The sequence below is a fragment of the Chiloscyllium plagiosum genome, chromosome 29 (assembly GCF_004010195.1).
Source record: "Chiloscyllium plagiosum isolate BGI_BamShark_2017 chromosome 29, ASM401019v2, whole genome shotgun sequence".
Lineage (NCBI taxonomy): Eukaryota > Metazoa > Chordata > Chondrichthyes > Orectolobiformes > Hemiscylliidae > Chiloscyllium > Chiloscyllium plagiosum.
The window spans coordinates 35,154,627-35,178,611 of NC_057738.1; the positions used below are offsets into that span (position 1 = coordinate 35,154,627).

The 23,985-nt window shown below is 48.0% G+C and overlaps 1 protein-coding gene across 9 annotated transcripts in view; it reads left to right on the forward strand.

Moving 5' to 3' along the window:
- The window catches only part of rreb1a (ras responsive element binding protein 1a), a 220,994-nt gene that overhangs the window by 132,222 nt on the left and 64,787 nt on the right, over positions 1–23,985 (forward strand). For 8 of the 9 annotated variants that reach the window (XR_006315932.1, XM_043719508.1, XM_043719503.1 and 5 more), the window contains exons 4-5: positions 1,566–1,655; positions 4,855–5,018. Coding sequence is in view for 7 of the 9 variants with exons in the window: in XM_043719508.1 (XP_043575443.1) it covers positions 1,566–1,655; positions 4,855–5,018 (254 nt within the window). In the remaining 2 variants the exon portion in view is untranslated. Of the gene's footprint in view, positions 1–1,565; positions 1,656–4,854; positions 5,019–23,985 lie in introns of those variants that run through there. The other variant, XM_043719510.1, reaches the window with a different exon arrangement.

Sequence of the window (23,985 nt, forward strand, 5' to 3'; positions counted from 1 at the left end):
CATGGGAATGAAAAACTAAATGGTCACATGCTGTGCTGTATGAAGCGACATTTCTGTGCAGCACCCATTGAGTGAAAAAGAAACACTTGTACTATTGGGCAAGACAAAGACCTGATTGAATGGGTTTATGGCTAAAGCTTGTTTGACTAATGTCATGATGGCTATGTTCCACCCAGATTAAACAACCCTCATTCACTCCTGTGTTCCCCCGCCAGTTTCCATTCCAATAAAACTCCTATCACTGGCAAGAGACCCAACTTGCTTTTTTTTAAATTGCACCTTAACCTCAGTCCCAACCTTGCTCTGCTTTTCCAATCTTGTGCACATCGTACAGGGCAGGTGGTGACATTGTGGATTATTAGTCCCAAGACTCAGGCTAATCATAGAGTCCCTACAGTGTCGGAGCAGGCCATTTGGTCCATCAAGTCCACGCCATCCCTCTGAAGATCATTCCACCCAGAACCGCCCCATCAACCCCACATTTCCAATGGCTAACCCACCTAGCCTGCACACCTCTGGACACTACAGGGCAATTTCCCACGGCCAATCCACCCTAACCTGCACATCTTTGGGCATCCGGAAGAAACCCACGCAGACACTGGGGAAATGTGCAAACTCCACATGGAGAGTCGCCCCAGGGTGGAATGGAAAATGGGTCTCTGGTCCGATGAGGCAGCAGTGCTAACCACGGAGCCAACGTATTGCCCCTGTTTAGGGGCATGGGTTCTAATCCCACCATGGGCTACTGGTAGAATTAAGTTTATGGAATCTTATCTCTGTACCTGTAATTACAAACGTTTTGTTGTAAAAATCCACCTGGGACACTAATGAGATCTCTGAGTAAGCATTCACTCACAAATGATGAAATCTGCCAGCTCTGGCCTCCACGTGACTCCAGGCTGAAAATGATTGTCTAAAATAATCTCCATTAGGTACTGGCAACAACAACTGGCCTTGCCATTGTTGATGTGGAAGAGCCGGTAATGTTACAAGTCTCACAACATCAGGTTATAGTCCCAACAGGATTATTTGGAAGCACTAGTTTTCGGAGCGCTGCTCTTTCATCAGGTAACTAGTGGAGCGGGTCACCCGATGAAGGAGTGGCGCTCCGAAAGCTAGTGTGCTTCCAAATAAACCTGTTGGACTATAATCTGGTGTTGTGTGATTTTTAACCTTGCTATTGATGGCCACTTCCAATGGGGGGGGGGGGGGGAGGGGAGGGGTGTCAGGGAGTGGGGTGGGAGGTTTGTAATAATGGATTGGCAGGAAAAGTGCAGTAAGTGTTTGTGTGTTCAGAGCTGACCATCCCAAGAGTGCATTTGGCAGAGGGACACCCTTCTGCAACTTTGTCAACAAAGTTTCGGGGTGCAGGGGTATAGGAAACATCTCTTGCAGAATGCTCAACTTCTGCTTGAGGAGCAGGCACTGACAATGTGCCTGATGCTGCATGTGACTCTGACTCATTCCCTTTTGTAACGCAGCACACCGGTCTCGGTAGCCTCTGACTTTGTTTTCACCCGAGCTCCTCCTCACTGATCCACACATTGCTGTTCTGCCCCTTACAGGAAGCCAAAGAAGAGAAGTCTTTCTTTATCTGTCCACTGTGCGAGAAGGATTGTGGAACCCAGCACCAGCTAACGATGCACATTCGACAGGTAGGTTGTGGTTTGTGGCACCACTCTCTAGGCTGTTCAGGCCCGGTGCACTTTGTCGTTAGCTCTAATGTGGTGAAAAGTTGTGCTCTGCCTCACAAGCCTTTACCATACATCAAGTGTTCTCAAATTAGTAAAGCCACGTTATAAAGGAAGAAAAAGCAAAAAAAAGCACGGTTGCACAATGCATTTTCAGCACATTGTACAATTCGGAAGGCAGATCTTTGCGAGCAGTGTGTGAGTGAGAGAGAGAGAGAGATGGGTTTGATTCAGTGTGATGGCTAACATTTGTTTGCATCACAGGAAGAACTTATGGTGTTTGCAGTCAGCTGCAGCTCAGACAATGCAACCAGCACATCCCTGCCCCCAGCCAGGGGAGCAGGAGCTGAACTGAAGTGGCACACAGCACTACGTTGTATTGAAATGAAAAGTGTCCAGATAAAGCTCCATGTGAACCTGTAATAACAATCATCTTGCCTGTAACACACAGCCTCCCATTGTCATCTTTAATTCCCCCCCCCGTCGATGCCTGCCCCACTTTGCCTTATAAATGCTCCTTGCAATGGTCCTCGATCAGATCAGAAACACTTGACACAAACCCCTCCCTGTGTGTGTCTGTGCCTTGCTCACATTGTGCAGTCTGACCACAACTATCTCAAACTACCTGCTGTGTAGGGTGGCATGGTGGCTCAATGGTTAGCACTGCTGTCTCACAGCACTAGGAACCCAGGTTCAATTCCACCCTCAGGCGATTGTCTGAGTGGAGTTTGCACAATCTCCCCGTGTCTGCGTGGGCTTCCTCCCACAGTCACAAAGACGTGCAGGTCAGGTGAATTGGCCATGCTAAATTGCCCATAGTGTTCAGGGATGTGTAGGTTAGATAGATTAACCATGGGGCATGCAGGTTACAGTGGAAGGGTGGGTGGGATGCTCTTAGGAGGTTCGGTATGGGCCAAAAGGCCGAGTTCTGCACTGTAGGTATTCTGTGATACCTTCTGAAATTTATATCCATACGCCATTGCTTTTCTCAGTGACTGACATTTCAAATGTTGAAATCATGGGAGTTAAATGAAAATGAGAAGTTGTACAGTTTTATACTTCAATCTTCCTTGACACTAGGAGACAACAATAAGTGTCATCTTCAGGTGAAGCAGTGTTAGAGGGCATAAGATAATTGGAATAGCTGTGCAGATGCAATTTGATCCCCATTTTAAAGTCCAATCCGTGTGCTTACTTTTTAAAACCATTTCAGGATGTCGTTTCAAAGTGATCGGTTTACATTGCAGTTTTCCTTTTGGAAGTCGTCCTGTAATATTTTTGTTCTAAATTAGTTTGAGAAGTTCTTTTTTTAAGAGAACGTGTTGGAAGCTAAACAATTCAGAGTTGTACTGGTCCATCCTGGGAAAGTTGACATACAGTGTGGAACTTGGAATCCACTATCCTGGGTAACCTCCAAGTAACTGCTCTGGGCTACAACTAGTCAAGTTCAAGTTAATCCCAGTCTTTTGGGAGACACTGAGATGTTAATTAAGAATCTTAAAGGAGGCGTTGAAAGACCTATAAGACAAGTTGATGAATAAATGTAATCATGTTATTGGGGAAATGCAATCTTTATTTTTAGAAAATTAGTTTTTACCTTCTGGATCTGCAAGACCATCTACAAGTCAGAAGTGTGGTGAAATACTTTTCACTTGTCTGGATGGGTGCAGCTCCAACAACACTCAAGGAACTTGACACCATCTAGGACAAAGCAGCCCTCTTTGGCACCACATCCACCATCTTCGATGTTCAGTCCCTTCACCACTGATGTGCAGTAGTGTCAGTGTGTGCTATCTACAAGATGCATTGCTACAACTCACCAAGTTCCTTCAACAGCACTTTCCAAATCTGTGACCTCTATCACCTAGAAAGACAGAAGTAGCAGATACATAGGAACACCACAACCTATAATTTCCCTGCCAAGACACAGAGCACCTTGACGGTGGCTCAGTGGTTAGCACTGCTGCCTCACAGCGCCAGGGACCCAGGTTCAAATCCAGCCGCAGGCGACTGTTTGTGTGGAGTTTGCACATTCTCCCTGTGTCAGTGTGGGTCTCCTCTGAGTGCTCTGGTTTCCTCCCACAATCCAAAGATGTGGAGGTGAGGGTGAATTGGCCATGTTAAATTCCTAAGTGTTCAGGGATGTGTAGGTTAGGAGATTAGTCAGGGGTAACTGTAGAGTAATAGGGTAGGGGAATGGATCTGGGTTACTCTTCGAAGAGTCGGTGTGGACTTGTTGGGCCGAAGGGCCTGTTTCCACACTGTAGGGATTCTATGATGGTTCTATGACTTCACTGTCATGGGGTCAAAATCCTGAAACTCTCTCAACAGCACTAAGGTATGCCTGCAGCAGATGGATTGCAGCAGTTCAAAGAAGGCAGCTCGCCAACATCTCAAGGGCAATTAGGGATGAGCAGCAAAGTCCCATGAATGAAAAATGTGCCCCTATTTGAAGCAAATGGAAAAGCTGTATCAGTGAGGGTAAAGAAATGGTGTCGGAAAAGACTTTGAATGATTTTGAAAACCTTTTGAATGAATTTGCATGGCAAAACCCTGTAATGAATGTGGGCAATGGTGTTTATTACGGAGGCAAATATGATACAGAGCGTGTGACAAAAATGTGACAGTCCAGCATCACCTTTTGCAGGCAGGAAGAATGCACAGAGAGTAGCTAGCAAATAATGCTTTCCATTTTGTCATTCTGCTAAAAAGCGTTTGTCAGCTGGACCAACATTTGGTGTCATAGTCAAGATGATCTACACACTATGTTTACCAGCCCATTCCTTTATGTGCATTCATGTCGCAACATGCTAGAAATTAATAACTTGAGACAAAAAATATACCTGAAACTAGTCCTTTGTCAAATTTAACTTTTTGACTTTTAAAAGGGAATAGAGTAGATTTGCTCTGCCTGCAGGGTGGTTGTTTTGTGATAATTGGATTCTGTTCCAGTTAGAATTTTCATTCCGAACGGATTTCAGGGAAGCAGTCTGTAATGTGTAGCATAAAAGAATGGGTTCCATTGTGAACCTGGTGATACTGGTTCAAAAGCTGGGGCTGACCTGGCTTTCAGCCTGGACAGGTGAGGCAAGGGAGGGTCCTTTTATCCATCACGCTCCGTGTTTGCTCGTATCGCTGACTGGAGCTCCATGTGTCTCTGCAGCACAACACAGATAGTGGAGGGAACACCCATTCCTGCAGCATTTGTGGCAAGTCCCTGAGTTCCGCCAGCTCCCTCGACCGTCACATGTTGGTCCACTCAGGAGAGAGACCGTACAAGTGTTCGATCTGTCACCAGGCCTTCACTACCAATGGTAACATGCACAGGTGAGTGCAGCTGCTCAGGGTGGAGAGGCAGGGGCAGTGGTAATGGTGACTGCGAGAATTGTGGGGCAGCTGTAATGGGCACCACGGGGATGGTGTTACAGCTGTAATGGTGACCGCGTGGATGGTGGGGCAGCTGTAATGGGCACCACGGGGATGGTGTTACAGCGGTAATGGGCACCATGGGGATGGTGTTACAGCGGTAATGGGCACCACGGGGATGGTGTTACAGCGGTATGGTGACCGCGGGGGTGGTGTTACAGCGGTAATGGGCACCACGGGGATGGTGTTACAGTGGTAATGGGCACCACGGGGATGGTGTTACAGAGGTAATGGTGACCGCGGGGATGATGTTACAGCGGTAATGGTCACCGTGGGGATGGTGTTACAGAGGTAATGGGTACCTTGGGGATGATGTTATAGCGGTAATGGTGACCGCGGGTATGGTGTTACAGGGATAATGGTCACCACGGGGATGGTGTTACAGCGGTAATGGTCACCACGGGGATGGTGTTACAGCGGTAATGGGCACCACGGGGATGGTGTTACAGTGGTAATGGGCACCACGGGGATGGTGTTACAGTGGTAATGGGCACCACGGGGATGGTGTTACAGCGGTAATGGTGACCGCGGGGGTGGTGTTACAGCGGTAATGGGCACCACGGGGATGGTGTTACAGTGGTAATGGGCACCACGGGGATGGTGCTACAGCGGTAATGGTCACCACGGGGATGGTGTTACAGCGGTAATGGTCACCGCGGGGATGGTGTTACAGCGGTAATGGTCACCTTGGGGATGATGTTACAACGGTAATGGTCACCGCGGGGATGGTGCTACAGCGGTAATGATCACAGTGGGGATGGTGCTACAGCGGTAATGGGCACCGCGGGGATGGTGTTACAACAGTAATGGGTACCGCGGGGGTGGTGTTACAGCGGTAATGGGCACCACGGGGATGGTGTTACAGCGGTAATGGGCACTGCGGGGATGGTGTTACAACGGTAATGGTCACCGCGGGGATGGTGTTAACAGCGATAATGGTCACAGCGGGGATGATGCTACAGCTGTAATGATCAGAGTGGGGATGGTGTTACAGCGGTAATGGACACCACGGGGATGATGTTACAACGGTAATGGTCACTGTGGGGATGGTGTTACAGTGGTAATGGTCACCATAGGGATGGTGTTACAGCGGTAATGATCACCACAGTGATGGTGACTGCGAGGATGTTGTTACAGCGGTAATGGTCACCGTGGGGATGGTGTTACATCGGTAATGGTCACCGTGGGGATGGTGTTACATCGGTTATGGTCACCGTGGGGATGGTGTTACATCGGTAATGGTCACCGTGGGGATGGTGTTACAGCGGTTATGGTCACCGCGGGGATGGTGTTACAGCGGTTATGGTCACCGCGGGGATGGTGTTACAATGGTTATGGTCACCGCAAGGATGGTGTTACAGTGGTTATGGTCACCGTGGGGATGGTGTTACAGCGATAATGGTCACCTTGGGGATGGTGTTACAGCGGTAATGATCACCGTGGGTATGGTGTTACTATGGTAATGGTCACAACGGGGATGGTGTTACAACAGTAATGGGCACCGCGGGGATGGTGTTACAGTGGTTATGGTCACCGCGAGGATGGTGTTACAGCGGTATTGTTCACCGTGGAGATGGTGTTACATCGGTTATACTCACCACGGGTATGGTGTTACAGCGGTAATGGTCACCGTGGGGATGGTGTTACATCGGTTATACTCACCGCGGGGATGGTGTTACAGCGGTTATGGTCACCGCAGGGATGGTGTTACAGTGGCTATGGTCACAGCGGGGATGGTGTTACAGCGGTTATGATCACCGCGGGGATGGTGTTACAGCGGTATTGTTCACCGTGGGGATGGTGTTACATCGGTTATACTCACCGCGGGTATGGTGTTACAGCGGTAATGGTCACCGTGGGGATGGTGTTACATCGGTTATACTCACCCCGGGGATGGTATTACAGCGGTTATGGTCACCGCAGGGATGGTGTTACAGTGGCTATGGTCACAGCGGGGATGGTGTTACAGCGGTTATGATCACCGCGGGGATGGTGTTACAGCGGTTATGGTCACCGCGGGGATGGTGTTACAGCGGTAGTGATCACCGTGGGGATGGTGTTACAGTGGTAATGATCACCGCGGGGATGGTGTTACATCGGTATTGGGTACCACAGGGATGGTGTTACAGCGGTAATGATCACCGCGGGGATGGTGTTACAGCGGTAGTGATCACCATGGGGATGGTGTTACAGCAGTGACGGGCACCGTGAGGATGGTGGGGCAACGGTAATGATCACTATGAGGATGGTGTTACAGTGGTAGTGGTCACTGTGGGATTAGTGGGGTTGCTGTGAGGGTGGTGGTGCGGTGGTAATGATCACCGTGGAGATGGCGATGTGGTTGTAATGATTACCGTGAGGATGGTGGTGTGGTGCTCGTGATCACTGTTGGGAAGATGGTGCGATGGTAGTGGTCACCGTGGGGTGTGGTGGTGTAATGTCACTGAGTTCACAATTGAGAGTCCCCCGGCCACCTTCGGGGGATCGGGTAAAAATCCACCCCAGCGGCTGGAGGCCTATAAATTCAGCTAAAGCTATCATTGATTCTTCTGTTCAGGGAAGGAAATTTGCCATCCTTACCTAGTCTGGCCTACATGTGACTCCAAGCTCACAGCAATGTGGTTGACGCCTGACATCCGAAATGGCCCTGCAATCCACTTGGTTCAAGGGTCATGATGATTGCTGTCAAAACAACCATTTGTTGCCCAATGTCCACAACCCAGGAAAGGCAAATGAAACAAAAAATAGGATCGAGGCATAGAGAGGCTGTTCCAAGTGCTGGGACCAGCCAGACTAGGATCTGTGTTCTCGTTGTTTACTAGGCGTGGTAAAGATTTGAAATGCGTCCACTTTATAGGGTTTATAGATTTAACTGTACCCATCGAAAGGGAACTGAATAAATACTTTAAGGAGAGAAAAAAAATTAAATCTGGTGTGTGGGTTAATAGCTGGTGAGTAGGACTAACTGGATTGCTCTTTGAAAGAGATGGTGAAACTTCGATGGGCTGAATGGCCAATTTCCAGATTGTACCATTCTATCATACTGTTCGAGGATGCATGAGCGATGTAATTGTCCCCAAATTTCTCCTTTGCTTTGTTTCTGATTAAAGTATCTCGTATCTTTAAGTTAGAGCAGCTTTTGCTTAAGATCCTTTCAATGGCAGAGTAAGGAGTTGTGTTGGTGTCGTGGCTGCTGTAAGGGACTGTGGAGATTCCTGTTCCAGCTGCTTGGTGATGTGAGGTTTGTGGCTGTGCCATTCAGGGAACTGATACATCAGGAGCTATCCTTTTCCATTTATGGGGTTGGGGAAGAGAGAGAGGCATCACTGATGACTCTTACTGCCAGCTAGCTAGAGAGCAGTGACAGACAGTAGGAGAATGTCACCTGCTCATCCTATCAGCCTGGGACTGGTTTCTCAGATATCGGAGGCATAACTGAATGGGGAGCAAACAATCGAAAAATTGCATCTATCTTTCCACCCAGTGCGCTTAACAATCTGTAAACCCAGCTGCCTGGTGAGGAAGCAGCCTTTCTGATTAAAATTGAAAAGTGAAGGAAACGACTTCAGTTGCGTGTTGAGTGACCTTCTGTGTGTCTGTTCACTCTATCACATGACACCAGTGTTCCAAAGTATGATGGAAGGATGCTATGCTTGGTGTTTTTGTAAAACAAAGCACTGGCATTTTATAGACCATCTTGTAGATGTTGTCTGTTGACATCGATACTTCTTTTCTGCAGTTATAGTGAATTCTGACTCTTTAAAAGCTTGCCTAATATGGGTACGGTTGTGAGACCCCTGTGAAATGTTAAACCCCTCACGTTTGAATGTGTTGCTCCCTCTTTCCCCGATAACAACTCCCTCCCTTCCTGGAGAAGGCTAACCCCTCTTTCACCGACTAACTCAGTTTTGGTCTTACTTCCTAAAGTGACGTTGTGGCAAGGGTATCTTCCTGGACTGAATAAAGCAACAGCCTTCACAGGGAGGAAGCTGTAACAAAAGCAGGAATTGAGACTATACTTTCAGCGCTATTACAAAATCTCCAGCAATGCCGTTCACTCGCATCCCTTTTCTTGATTCCTTTCCCACAGTCTGAGATCTTGTTCTCCGAGAGTCTTCGCAATCAGCCCTGACTTTGGTTAGAGGCTGAACTGATGGGAGAGCTGCAACTGAAGCCTGCTCCTGTTTGACCACAGGCTTGTTTCCGTGGTTACCTGTATCATATTGTCCTGAGGAAACAGATGCTTCCAGAGAAGCGAGTGCTGTAGATAATGGGGATCCGGGGCTGAGGTGACAGTCGATATACATCTGAACATGTGGTTTTCATTTCAGAATCCAGCCACGGATTTTTGTTTCCTGATTTTAATTTTTTTTTTGTCATATGCATTCCCTTGATGATTTCTACTTTCTTTTTTCCCAACCAAATCACACTTTTAGGCTTAACTGACAAGACCAGAGGAAATAGAAATTGGAGTAGGCCATGCGGCCCCTTGAGCCTGCTCTGCCCTTCAGTAGTTTCATGGCTGATCATGTTCCTCAAGCCCACTTTCTTGCCCTTTCCCCGTAACCTGTGATTGCCCGACTGATCAATAATCTATCTCAGCCTTAACATATACATGAGGACTCTGCCCCCCCAGTTCTGTATGGCAAGGATTTCCAATGACTCTTGACCCTCAGAGAGAGAAATCATTCCTCTTCATCACAGTTTTAAATTAACGTCCCTTTATGCTGAGATTGTGATCCAGCATAGTTATTTTATTCCCGTTCCTGGGATCCGTGCGTCGCTAGCTAACCACAGCATTTGATGCCCATCTCTAATTGCCTTCAGAAAGTGGCCCTGAGCCATCTCCTTCAACCGCAGCGGTCCCAGTGGCATCAGTTCACCTGCAGTGCTGTTGGGAAGGTAATTCCGGGATTTTAACCCTTCGAAAATGGAGGAATGATGGGTGAGGTGTGGTTTGGATGGGAATTTTCTACTAGGGGTGTTCCCAACATCCACAGATTCTCTACTCTGAGTCATTGAGATGTACAGGACGGAAACAGACCCATCGGTCCAACACGTCCATGCCGACTAGATATCCCAACCTAATCTAGTCCCATTTGCCACCACTTGGTCCATATCTCTCTAAACCCTTCCTATTCATACACTCATCCTGATGTCTTTCAAGTGCTGTAATTGTACCAGCCTCCACCACTTCCTTTGGCAGCTCATTCCATACACGCACCACCTTCTGCGTGAAAAAGTTGCCCCTTAGGTCCCTTTTAAATCTTTCCCCTCTCACCATAAACCTATGCCCTCTAGTTTTGGACACCCCAACCCTGGGGAAAAAGAGGGCAGGGGGACGTTTCCCAGTGACAGACCTGCTAAATGGTAACGTATGGAAGGCCCAGATACAGGCCATTTCCCTGAGCGCTGGCCGTTTTGCCAGCGCAATTGTGAACCCCACTCCCTCCGAGGTTCCTCGTATTTCCTTAACTTCCTGAGTGGTAGCCACCTTTCCCGAACCCTGGTTGGCTATCCAGGAACCTTCCCCACTGCCTCCTCCACGTTTCCAGGGAATGCATCCTGTATCCGTGTGAAAGAGGTTTCTCTCCTGTCGCCTTCACACATCTCTGCCCTCTCCCCCATTCTTGTTCATTTGACTAGAAGGGAACATGGTTCTCCGATCTCCAGCCCAATCCTGATTCACAAACCTCTGTCAAATCTCCTTCCTATGTGGAGGTATCACAGGTGTTGGATTGGGATGGACAAAGTCAGTGTCACCCGACAGCAGATTATAGTCAGACAGGTTTATTTGAAATCACAAGCCTTCGGAGCGCTGCCCCTTTGTCTCACCACCTGTGAAAGCTTGTGGTTTCAAAGAAACCTGTCGGACTATAACCTGGTGTCATGTGTCTTCAGACTAGATCTCCTTCACACCAAGGAGAAGAGTCCCAACTTCTTAGTCTAAAGTTTCTCACTTCTGAACTGTTCTTATGTAAATCCCTCCTGTGCTCCAGCATGTTCAGGTCTTTCCTATAACATGGCACACACAACTGTACACCGTACTGCAGCTGAGGTCTAGACAAGCCTCTCTACAAGTCCATCATCATCTCCTGGCTCCTGTACACCTGTATATAATGTTAATATCCAATGAGCAGTGTGTTGTCACACAATCCCTACAGTGTGGAAACAGTCCATCCAGCCCAACAAGTCCATACAAATCCTCAGAAGAGTATTCCACCCAACCCTATTCCCGAACCTATTGATCTACATTTCCCATGACTAATACACCTAACCTACACATCCCAGAATACTATGGGCAATTTAGCATGGCCAATTCACCTAACCTGCACATCTTTGGACTGTGGGAGGAAACCAGAGCACCCAGAGGAAACGTACACAGACAGAGGGAAAATGTGCAAACTACACACAGACAGTCGCCTGAGGCTGGAATCGAACCTGGGTCCTTGGTGCTGTCAGGTAGCAGTGCTAACTACTGAGCCATCATGCCACCCTGTGAAGGAGGCTAAGCCTGAACACAGTTCTTGACTTGATCTGCTCCTAAATCAGTCTGTCCTGATGTGGTCCACGCAGTGACAGAGAGGAGGCTGAGCCTGTCTGAGGTTTTTGATAAACACTTCCACGAAACCACTCCATGTTTGTGCTACTGTGATGTGGGCCCCACATATACTGTCAGTGTGGCATTGAAAGGGACATACAGAGGACAGTACTGTACATACGAACATCGAAAGTAGGAGCAGGACTCGGTCAATGGTGCTCCACCATTCAGAATGATCCTGGCTGATCATCCAATTCAGTCCTCTGTTCCCACTTCCTTCCCATATCCGTTCGCCCTAAGAACTATAACTAACTTCTTCGAGAACATTCAATATTTTGGCCTCGGCCACTTGCAATGGCAGTGAATTCCACAGGCTCACCATTCTTTGGGTGAAGACATTTCTCCCCGTCTCAGTCCCAAATGGCGTACCCTGTATTCTTAAACCGTGGCCCCTGGTTTAGGAAGAGTGAAAATTGTAAATCTCCATGAAATGCTGCCAGCTGCAGTGACCCATTGGAGAGGGACAGAGAGATGAAGGGATTCTTCCTACTCTTTTATCAGAACTTCTCACCGTTTCCATCCCATAGCCCCAGGGGGTTTCCACCTGTAGTCACATGTCCCAAACATTTGAAGAAGAGTCACACTGAACTTGAAATGCTAACTCTGTTTCCCTCTCTCGGCAGATGCTGCCAGACCTGCTGAATTTTTCCAGCACTTCTTGCTTTGGTTTCAGATTTCCAGTATGGTTTGCTTTCAGTTGAACGCTTTTCTTTTTGTCGTTCTCTAGCCAGCAGCCATCTGAAAGGCAAAGGCCCAACTGTTGAGATGACCTCTCCCAAGAAAGACGTCTTGACCTCGCCTTCTATCTTTGTGCATGTCTATACAATCTGCCTCTGTCCGGGTTGTCAGTTCACCCGTCCTAATGTCTGCTGGGGCCAATTTTGATAGAGAAGTTGAAACTTTATTGCTGGAACAGCACAGCAGGTCAGGCAGCATCCAGGGAACAGGAGATTCGACGTTTCGGGCACAGGCCCTTCCTCAGGAATGAGCAGAGAGTGTTCAGCAGGAGAAGATAAAAGGTAGGGAGGAGGGACTTGGAGGAGGGGCGTTGGAAATGTGATAGGTGGAAAGAGGTCAAGGTGAGGGTGATAGGTCGGAGTAGGATGGAGGCGGAGAGGTCAAGAAGAAGACTGCAGGTCAGGAAGGCGGTGCCGGGCTGGAGGGATTCGCTGAGACAAGGTGGGGGGAGGGGGGATGAAGAAACTGGTGAAGTCCAAGTTCATCCCCGGCGGTTGGAGGGTTCCCAGTCGGAAGATAAGACGCTCCTCCTCCGACCGTCGCATTGTTGTGGTTTGGCGGTGGATGAGTCCAATGACCTGCATAAACTGGTCTCCCAGGAGGACCAGTTCAAAATACGTACAACACAGATGGCCTCCTTCTTCAAGGACCGCAACAACGCGACGGTCGGAGGAGGAGCGTCTTATCTTCCGACTGGGAACCCTCCAACCACAGGCAATGAACTTGGACTTCACCAGTTTCTTCATCCCCCCTACCCCCACCTTGTCTCAGCCGGATCCCTCCAGCCCGGCACCGCCTTCCTGACCTGCAGCCTTCTTCTTGACCTCTCCGCCTCCATCCTACTCCGACCCATCACCCTCACCTTGACCTCTTTCCACCTATCACATTTCCAACGCCCCTCCTCCAAGTCCCTCCTCCCTACCTTTTACGTCGACCATGTCGGGGGGGAAATTGCGGTCCTTGAAGAAGGAGGCCATCTGTGTTGTACGTATTTTGAACTGGTCCTCCTGGGAGCAGATGCGGCGGAGACGTAGGAATTGGGAGAATGGGATGGCGTTTTTACAGGGGGCAGGATGGGAGGAGGTGTAGTCCAGGTAGCTGTGGGAGTCGGTAGGTTTGTAGTAGGTGTCCGTGTTGATTCGGTCGCCTGAGATAGAAACAGAAAGGTCTAGGAAGGGGAGGGAGGAGTCCGAGACTGTCCAGGTGAATTTGAGGTCGGGGTGGAAGGTGTTGGTGTAGTGGATGAACTGTTCAACCTCCTCGTGGGAGCACGAGGCGGCGCCGATACAGTCATCGGTGTAGCGGAGGAAAAGGTGGGGGGTGGTGCCAGTGTAGTTGCGGAAGATGGATTGTTCCACATACCCTACGAAGAGGCAGGCATAGCTGGGGCCCATGCGGGTGCCCGTGGCTACTCCTTTCGTTTGGAGGAAGTGGGAGGATTGGAAAGAGAAGTTGTTCAGGGTGGGGACCAGTTCGGTCAGTCGAAGGAGGGTGTCGGTGGAAGGGTACTGGGTGGTACGGCGGGAAAGGAAGAAGCGGAGTGCTTTGAGTCCTTCGTGATGGGGGATGGAGGTGTACAGGGACTGGATGTCCATGGTGAAAATAAGGCGTTGGGGACCGGGGAAGCGAAAATCATGGAGCAGGTGGAGGGCATGGGTGGTGTCACGAACGTAGGTGGGGAGTTCTTGATAGAGAAGACTCCTTTGAAGTAGCTTGGGATGTTAAAGGCACTTTATAAATGCGGATGGTTGTAGTAATCTCAGCAGTTGATGTATGAGACTGGAGAGCAAGAGCCCATGTACGTGCATCCATTCAACCCCTCATCAGGGTTGATTTGTTCTTCCGACAATGTCGGGGATGTTTTACTTCTGTTTACGACATCTCTCTCTGCCGACTAAGGGTGGATCCTCCAGTAAATCTACCTAGCAACAAACTTCCAAGCTGATCCAGTATAGCTTCACTACACAAAGGGAGCAGTCTCCTCCATGGTAGAGTGTTCACTGCATCTGTTAGCCAGCTGCCCGGGGTGGATGTGTGTGTTATTATGTGTGGAATCTGAGGGCAGGATCTCTCTGGTTACTATTATCAATCTGTCGTCTTTTTGCCTTCTCTTTTCAAATGGCAGTATCTTCATGTGTGGCAGCCAGAGGTATCCTGATCAGGCCTGGTCCCTCTGCCCAGTTCTCGGGCTGCAGAGAGAGAGAGAGAGAGAGAGAGAGGTTCTGACAGCCTGCAGTGCTGTTTGTTAACGAGCAGCATTGTCATGGGGAGGGTGTACACAGCTTTAATTAATTTGGCGTTCAGTGGATAAACCTAAGACTTTAATGATTGTTTCATTGTCATGCTTAGTACTCTCTATTCTGTTTGCAGTGTTCACTCCAGTAGACGCTGAGTGTGGTTCATGGTCCCATTACAAATGATGGGGATTGACACTTTAGCCCAGTCTGTCATTGACCTCTGCGACTAGTCACAATGTGTCTGTAAGCCGATTCAGTTTGAACCTCGCCTGAGGTGTGGTTACTTTCTGGTTAAGCCACCAGCAGTCCTCCCTCTCTTCCAGCAGTGCTCTCTTGCTCTCTCTCTCTCGTTCTATCTCTCGCTTTCACATTCTCTCTTTCTCTCAACTCTTCTGGGCCTGTGGTGTCTTCATTGGGAAAGCAAACTCGGACTTGATAGCCTGTTTCAGAGACAATCACAATACTGTGGGTCGGAAGTCACATGTCAGCCAGACCGGGTAAGGATGGCAGATTCACTCCTCTGATGGGTATGAGTGAACCAGATGGCTTTTAGAAAATGACAATCAATGATCACTTTCAATTCCTGATTTATTAATTGAAAGGGTTCGAAAAGATTTACAAGGATGTTGCAGGATTGGAGGGTTTGAGCTATAAGGAGAGGCTGAGTAGGCTGGGGCTGTTTTCCCTGCAGTGTTGGAAGCTGAGGGGTGACCGTATAGAGGTTTATAAAAGCACGAGAGGCATGGATAGGATAAATAGACAAGGTCTTTTCCCTGGGGTGGGAGGAACTCGAGGGCATAGGTTTAGGGTGAGAGGGGAAAGATATCAAAGGGACCTAAGGATCTCAATTGCTTTCTGGGGTAGTGGTGGTGCATGTATGGAATGAGCTGCCAGAGGAAGTGGTGGAAGGTGGTACAATTACAATATTTATCAGGCATCTGGATAGGAAGGGTTTAGAGGGATATGGGCTAAATGGGACTAAATTTGTATAGGATATTTGGTCAGCCTGGATGAGTTGGACTGAAGGGTCTGTTTCCATGCTGTACATCTCTATGACTCTATAATTGGCTTCAAATTCCATCAGCTGGTCCTGCTGGGATTTAAACCTAGGTGCCCAGAACATTTACCTGAGTCTATAGGTTGCTAGTGCAGTGTCATTACCCCTGCGCCACTGTCTCCCCTCCAATCTGTTTAGGCTTTGGCTGCATCAGCTAATGATGGAGGGGGTGGTGGTGATGGGGGAAGGCAGCTGAACTCTGGAAAACGTTTGTTTATTTTATACTTGGTGTGACTGGAATGGTTCTGGGATGAGAATAGACTGATGGGGACTGGTCTCCCTCAAGAAGAGAAGGTCAACAAGACATGCGATGAAGCTGCTCGGAAACAGAGCTAGAAATTGCTGGACAAGCTCAGCAGGACTTGTAGCATCTGTGGAGGGATATCAAGAGTTAATGTTCAGGTACAGTGACCCTTCCTCAGAACGGGCCCACTCCACAGATGCTGCCAGACCTGCTGAGCTTGTCCAGCAATTTCCGGTTTTATTTCTGATTTATAGCGTCCACAGTTCTTTCAGGTTTTTTATGTGTGGAGTAGACAGCGAGACTCCTTCCCATTGGTGGAAGGGTTGAGAACTTAAGGTTTAAAGTGATTGGCAAAGAAACGGGGGTAGGCGATCTAGGAGTGAGATAAGCAGAAATGTCTTGACCCAGAGAGTGGCGGGCCTGTGGAATTTCTACCCCAGAAAGCAATTGAGGCCAAATGCATTGAACATTTTCAAGGAAGTTGTATAGTTCTGAGGGTGATAGTGATGAAAGAGTATCGGAAGAAAGCAGGAACAGGTACTGGGCTGGATGATCAGCCATGATTAAGTGGTGAAGCAGGCTCGAAGGGTCAAGTGGCCCGCTGCTGCTCCTATTTTCTATGTTCCCTTGGCAACGTGAGGAAAACCCTTTTTTTTTAATGCAGTGGGTGGTTAGCATCTGGAATACCCTGCATCAGAGCATGGCAGAAACAGATTCAATTATTGTTTTCAAAAAAGAGAATTAGCTTGTTACCCGACAAGAAAAGACTTGTTGAGTTGAAAGGGGAGGCAAAGAGTGGACCTAGGTGAGTTGTTTGTGTAGAGGAATAGAATGGACCTGATCAGTTCAGTGGCCTCTACAATGCAGCATGCTTTTCCAATTCTAAAATCACAATGAGGAAACAGCAGATTGCTACACTGAATGGAGATGTGAGGCCTCTAGGGAAAATAAACGGCTTTAACACTTTCAAAATGATAAATTCCTGTTTCCAATTCCTATTCCACCCAGCTGCTTGCTACCCTGTGGTTTGAAGTGACACAGGCTGATGGCATTCTGTTGCAATGTTCGTTGTATCAATGTATTCTGCCTCCGTACGAGATCAGACTGTAAGCAGACTACAGGAGCAGGAGGAGGCCCTAGAATCCCACGCCCACTCCCCAAACCGGCTCTGCTCTCCAACAAGATCACAGCTGAACTGATCTGAGCCTCAGCTTTTCTGCCTGTCCCTCCCATCACTCAACTCCTTCTAAAACAAAAGCCCCAAAAGACTCCGCTCTTGACTAGATTCCATAGCCCAGCCTCCATAGTTCCCTGGGGTAGAGAATTCCACAAAGATTTCTAAGTTTGCAGATGATGCAACACTTGATGGGACTGAGGGTTGTGAGGTGGATGCATAGAGGCTTTAAGGAGGTTTAGACATATCAAAGCAGCTGGGTCGATTCCATCCTTGGGCGACTGTGTGAAATTTGCACATTCTCTTCTCGTCTGCGTGGGTTTCCTCCAGGTGCTCCAGTTTCCTCCCACAGTCCAAAGATGTGCAAGTTAGGTGGATTGGCCGTGCTAAATTGTCTGTAGTATCCAGGGATGTGCAGATTAGATGGGTTAGCCATAGGAAATTCAGGGTTACAGGGATAGGATAGAGGGTGTGGATCTGGGTGGGATACTTTCCGGAGGGTGGGTGTAAATTTGATGGGCTGAATGGCCTGTTTCCACACTGCATGTGTTCTATAATAGATTTCTAGCTATTAATGACATCTTGGGGTATAGGAGTTCCCAGGAATATGGCATTGGGATAGATGGTCAGATATGATCGAAAATGGTGGGGCAGGATAGATGGGTAGAGCATGCTCCTATTAACAATCCTTTGGGAGTTCTCCCTGCTCGGTCTCTCTCTCTCGAGTTTGCCACCCCTTATTCTGAAACTATACCCTCCTTGTTCTGAATCCCCATCATGGGGGCCACATGACCTCTTACCCATTGCACCCCTCCTTCACCGAGGAGATGGGAATAGCCCACTGTACCTGAGGAGATGGCCTCATGCAAAAGAATAGTTTTGGACAGTTTCTGTGCTTCCGCTGATTGTTGACGGAAACTGGATTTGGGAGACAGTGATGTTCATAACACCTGTCTGCAGCAGCCTGACTAGGCTCTGTATCACAGACAGTGTCTGTGCAGTGTCCTGTAATTAGGCTGGTCAAAGCTTTTAAACTTGTTCTGCAGGTATGTGTTCCATCATTTTTTATAGAGAATTCTGACACCTTTTGGGATTCCCTTGTTAAACACCCATGGGAAAGGAATTACGATGCAAGGACTAGATTCTTTGCTGTTTAATATTTAAAGCGGTGAGTGAAGGAATGAATTTATTTATTTGGAAGTATTGCTTAGCACATTTGAAACGAGAGTCGAATTAGTGTATGGCCAGTAATTGGCTGCCACAATTGCCCTGGCTTCATTGACTTGCCTCCCCATGGATTCAGGATTGCAACAGGCATTGAGCAACATTTTGTTGGTAAGAGGGTATTTGTCACAGATGTGTTGGCTGCTGAGGTGATCTTCCTGCATCCTGTACACAGGAAGGTGCTTTATTGGGCGAGGCCAGGACATGTTTTGCCAATGATGTTGTGCTTTGGATTTGTCAGAAAATAGAAAGGCTTGCATTGATATGGCGCCTTTCGCCATTCCCAGACACCTCAAATGACTTTGCAGCCAGAGAGACACTCTTAAAGTGTTGCTGCTAATGTATGTGGCAGCTAAATGTGCACCCAGCAGGCTCCTGTGGGATCACAAACAGGTTATTGGCTCATTGTGGTGTTAGGTGAGGTACAGCTATTGGTTAGAACACAGCCTCGCATACCCCCTGATGATCCTCCTGCTGCCCTCGCCAACGTTACACTCCCCAGTGCTATCTCAGCTCCTTCAGCAGCGGGAGGTGGGGAGAGTGCTAACTTAGTGATTTGAAACTGTGCTGCATATCCCCGGGCTGGAACCAGAATTTCCAGTTCTGGCCTTGCTTGTTTGTTTAGAGCGGAGGGCACAGTGTATTTTAAATTCTTGGTGTGTGTGACTGACTGTTGGCGCAACGTTTGGCCATCACAGCTGGTGGCTAAACGCAGAACTGGGGCTTGTCATGACCTTGGTGAACTATGGCGTCCTAGACTGTGGACTACGTACCTCATGAGGTGAAATTACAGGAGAGTGGAAGGAGAGCTGTCTACTCTGTACTTTTCACAACCTTTGACCTGCCCCTTGCTGTGGCAAGTGAATCCGGGGTGGGGGCAGAGAGAGGCTGGTGGGAAAACATATGGTGCTGGTTGGCGCGTCAGTTTTCCCACCCTTTCTCAGCACTTGACGGTTTTACTAAAGGTGGGATTGAAGTTGGCGGTTAAAGACCACCTTAAACACACTCCCATACCCCCCCTTGGGGCAACTAGGCCCACTACCTGCAGGTGACCTTTTGCCAAGACCAGAGGGTGCCAGTGTGGCAGGAATTCCCTTTGCTTGCCTGGGCTTCTCAGTGACAGACCATCCTGTAGATATAGGCTCTCGCTCCCCATCCTCAGTGCTGATGGGGCCTGCCACATAGGTCCCGCGGGACTAAGAATAGGTTCAAGAGATGGTAACTCCAATTTGAAGCATGCTCGCCTGCTCTCTCTTCTCTTGCTCGCTCTCTCTCTCTGCCCCAGGAAAGAGGGAAGGATCAGCCAGAGATTTCAATTCTGATTGATCTTCAGAAAGGTGTCAGGGCAAGGACAGGACATAACTTTGCTAATGGCCAGACACTGACACACACTGTCAAGCTTGTTTAGTAGCCATCCAGATTGACTTCGCGATTGGTTGCTTGTTCCTAACAGCTTGACATCAAATGTTTGTCCTGTGAGAGGTGCTATATAAAGTTTTTTTAAATCATTCACAGGATGAGGGCATCGTTGGCTAGGCCAACATTTATTGCCCATCCCCAATTGCCCAGAGGGCATTTAAGAGTTAACTACATTGTTGTGGGTCTGGAGTCACAAGTGGCAGATTTCATTCCCTAAAGGACATCAGTGAACCAGATAGGTTTTTTTCTAAAAATTGATTATGGTGAGGGGGTACAAATCATCTGTAGAGGGTCAAGGAGAGAAATTGTGGGGCCTGGCACTGCTTAAGCCTAAGCTCCTAGTGCTTCTCACCATCTGCACACCTCAGGATAGCAGGGGGCTCCCCTGAAGCCCACTTATAGAGCCCTGATGTACCCATCCCTGTGTGCCCTCAGGGTCCCAAAGAGGGATGGTCTGCCAGAAAGATTTAGACTGAAGAGGACACTTCACGGCTCTTTTCTGTCTCTGAGCAGGCATGTAAGAACAGCTTGGGCAGGGGGCTACAGTATGGTGTGGGAAGAGGGAGGGAGAAGAGGGCAACAGGGACTGAGGGCCCTGGAAGGAGACACCTCAAATGTGATCCGATGGGCATCAGAATCTCTTTAAAAACAGGGATGTGTTTCCTCCCCCTCACCTTCACCGTGTTAATGACGATAAGGCAAGGGTTAATCATTGCCCCTCGGACAGTGCTCTCGGAGTGACACGACTATTGTTCTCTGGCTCGTAGCAATGGACCAGTCCACCACCAACCCCCCCACTCCCACCGCTCCCCATCCCTGTCAGGATTCAGCCTGTCTGCTTCTCCCGTCTGCTCTGTTCCAGAAAGACATTGGGAGGTAAACATATGCAGCTGAACAGGAAGGCGCTGTTTATCTGCTCCCAGCAGCATGGCCTGCTGGGCTAGATAGGATCACCGGGATGCTTCTGAGCAATTCAATCAGTCTTTACCATTTCCCCTCCCAACTAACTGCCAAAATATCTCCCTAACCTCCAGAGGGGAAAATAAAAATCAAGAGCGGTTTGGAAACTGCCTGCAGTCATGCCCATCAGCTCACACAAAGGCCCACGTGGAGGTCTGAAGTGTCAGTAAGCTAGTAGAGCACGGAGGAGTCAAATGGCCCTCGCTCAGGCACATTTGTTGGCAATTGGAACTGGAGCGAGGTCATTCCGCAGCCGCCGATGAGGGAGAGGATGTTAAATGATCACGATTCAGTTGTTGCAGGGAGGCCTGGGAGATGGCCTCGCTTTGTCAGCTTTTACTGTTGACTTACAAACTGCTTTTTCCTCATGAAAGATCGTGAGGAGTTCCAAGTTTTTTTTTAAAAGAAAAGGAATGACCTGCATTTACATAGCACCCCCACAGCCTCAGCATTCCCTCCAGCTTTATAACAGCAACTAAATATTTCTTGGAATGAACGCATGAAAGACAGTAAGCCCCCACATGCAGCAGTGTGCTATTGATACTGTCCAGAGTGCACAACTGGAAAAGCAGAACAGCACTGTCAGTGCTGGCAATCTGAGATGGGGAAAAAAAAACAAAATGCCGAGAAGGAAAAGTAGCGAGTTAGTCCTCATTTGTGTATAGAGCGAGAGAGAGCGAGAGTTAACACAGAGGTTTGTGACCTTTCATGAGGGATAACTCTTCTGCTGTTCTGTCGCAGGATCTTTTTGGCTCTTCCTCACTTCCTTGTTTAATCCAGCATCCCTTTGCTGTCAGTAATGTAAGGGTTGACTATAGTCCATCACGGAGCAATGGTGATGCTGTCAGTGGGTTGGTAACCCAGAGACTTGGGCTACTATCTAAGGACCATGGGTTCAAAACCCACCATGGCACCTGGTCAAGTTTCAATTTAACTAACCAAAACATAATTATCAGCAATATTTGTAAAAAAACAAACTCCCATCTGGTTCATTAATGAAATCTGCCATCCTTTCCCAGTCTGGCCTGCATGTAACTCCAGACCCACAATATTGTGGTTGATTAGTGACTACCCTCTGAAATGGCCTATCAGCCCACTCAGTTACAGACAAATGCTGGCCTTTCCAGCAACATCCATGTGCATGAAATAATGAAAAATTAAAAAAAACTGGGCTCCTTCTGTGCTCAATACTTCTATATATGGAGTTGTCATTCCTTAGTGCAAGGCTGCAAGGCATTGAGCACTGTTACACTTTAACAGTAAGTATTCTGTGATAGGGAGCTGTGACCATGTTTATTCCTGCTCAGATACCATGGAGTTAGAGGCGAATGAGCAAGTATTGTTTGTGTTGTATCGGTGATTTCAAAGTTAGTTTTTAAATCTGTCTGGAACACGTCCTGAGGGCCAGGCAGTTTATGACATTCCAGTCTCTTTTTCTCTGCCGTCTGGTGATATCTAACAGAACAGCAGGAAGGCACAACGCTGTGGACACTGTAGATCTGAGTTAAGAACAGAGTGCTGGAAATATTCAACAGGTCAGGCAGTACCTGTGGTGAGAGAAGCCAGGTTAGCAGTTTCAGCTCTTGTCAGACCAGGATCATAGAATCCCCACCGTGTGGAAACAGGCTATTTGGCCCAACAAGTCCACACCGACCCTCTGAAGAGCATCCCCCTACCCTATCCTTGTAACCCTGCATTTCTTTGGCTAATTCACCTAGCCTGTACATCTCTGGACACTGTGGGCAATTTGCTATGGCCAATCCATTTAACCTGCACATCTTTTGACTGTGGGAGAAAACTGGAGGACCCAGTGGAAACTCTGGCTTTAATCACAGTTATTTTTCTTCACACTTCACTTTTCAAAATACATTATTTAATTTTTAAATCAAATCTTTTTATTTGTAACCTTCACCAAATAATTTTTGTGGCTTGCAGAGCTCCATTTTGGAACTTCCATTTTAAATCTTTGCAAACTCAAAATTATATTAGACTTTCTGCTGGCATTCAAACCATTTTAAACCAAGACTTCTTAATGCCGAGTGAGTATTGAGGAAGCCAGCCTTGCAAACAGGTTTGGTTTTGCACCCTGCTCCTATGTTGTCTTCAGTACTGGGAAAGGACAAAGTCAGCTTGGATGTGCCCACAATTAGCTAGCTTCCGATTGAATTCAGATTTACTCCGGTGAGGTTTGAACCCTTGTTCCCAGAACATTAGCCTAAGGTTCTGCAAGGCTATCCAGTAGAATTATAATTACACAACAGCCTCTCACAGTTGCCCAGTATTCTGTCCTGAACCTGTACCTATGCAGGAGTTATGTCAAGTGGGGTTTAGTCATAGTGTGAAGCCTGCCATGGTTGCACAGCTCACTGATGCGTCGCTGGGGGGCAGAGACTAATGGAGCGATTGGGAGCTTCTTTAATGAAGAGATTGCCATTCGCAATAGTTCATGTGGACCATCATCTCCTAATTTCTTTCTACTTTATCAATTCAATCTTGCGGTTATTATTAAATGGCCATTAAACTCTCTTTACAGCGAATGGTTGAATCCAGGTAGGATTTATCTTCAATCTGAGAGAAATGAGTGTGTTGGGCTGTCAAGGACAGCTTTTATTGCCTCCCCCAGCCCCCATGGTAGCCATGGTAACCCGAGGCAGTGAGCACGGTTGGCTGAGCCAGCATTTCTTGCCCATCCTCACTCAGCTGTCCTAGGGAAGGTGTCAGTGAGCTGCCTCCTTGAACTGCTGCCATCCAGGTGGTGTGGGGATACCTCCACAGTGTTGTTAGGGAAGGGGTTCCAGGATTTCGACCCAGCGACAGTGAAGGAACAGTGATGTATTTCCAAATCAGAGTGGTGAGTGGCTCAGAGGGGAACTTGCAAGTGGTGGCATGTATTGCCTGCCCTTCCTGATGGTACAGGCTGCAGATCTGGAAGGTGCTGTCTTAAGGATGAAGAAAAATGAAAAGTTAAACAGACACAAGGCTGTCAAGTCAGGAATCTGTGTACAAAGACTAGTTTCTCGGTAATCTTGGTTATCTTGGGCTGACAGACTTCGCCCAGCAATAAAACTCTCAGGTTTTGCCTGCCTCCTCCCTATGACTGGAGGAACTTGACACAATGCCTCTCCTTGATGGCTGGGTGTAACATTGTGGTCTTTCTTTGTAATGAATTTATTATCCCTGTTAATGCAGTTACTTGGAAGTGTCTTGCTAAGCT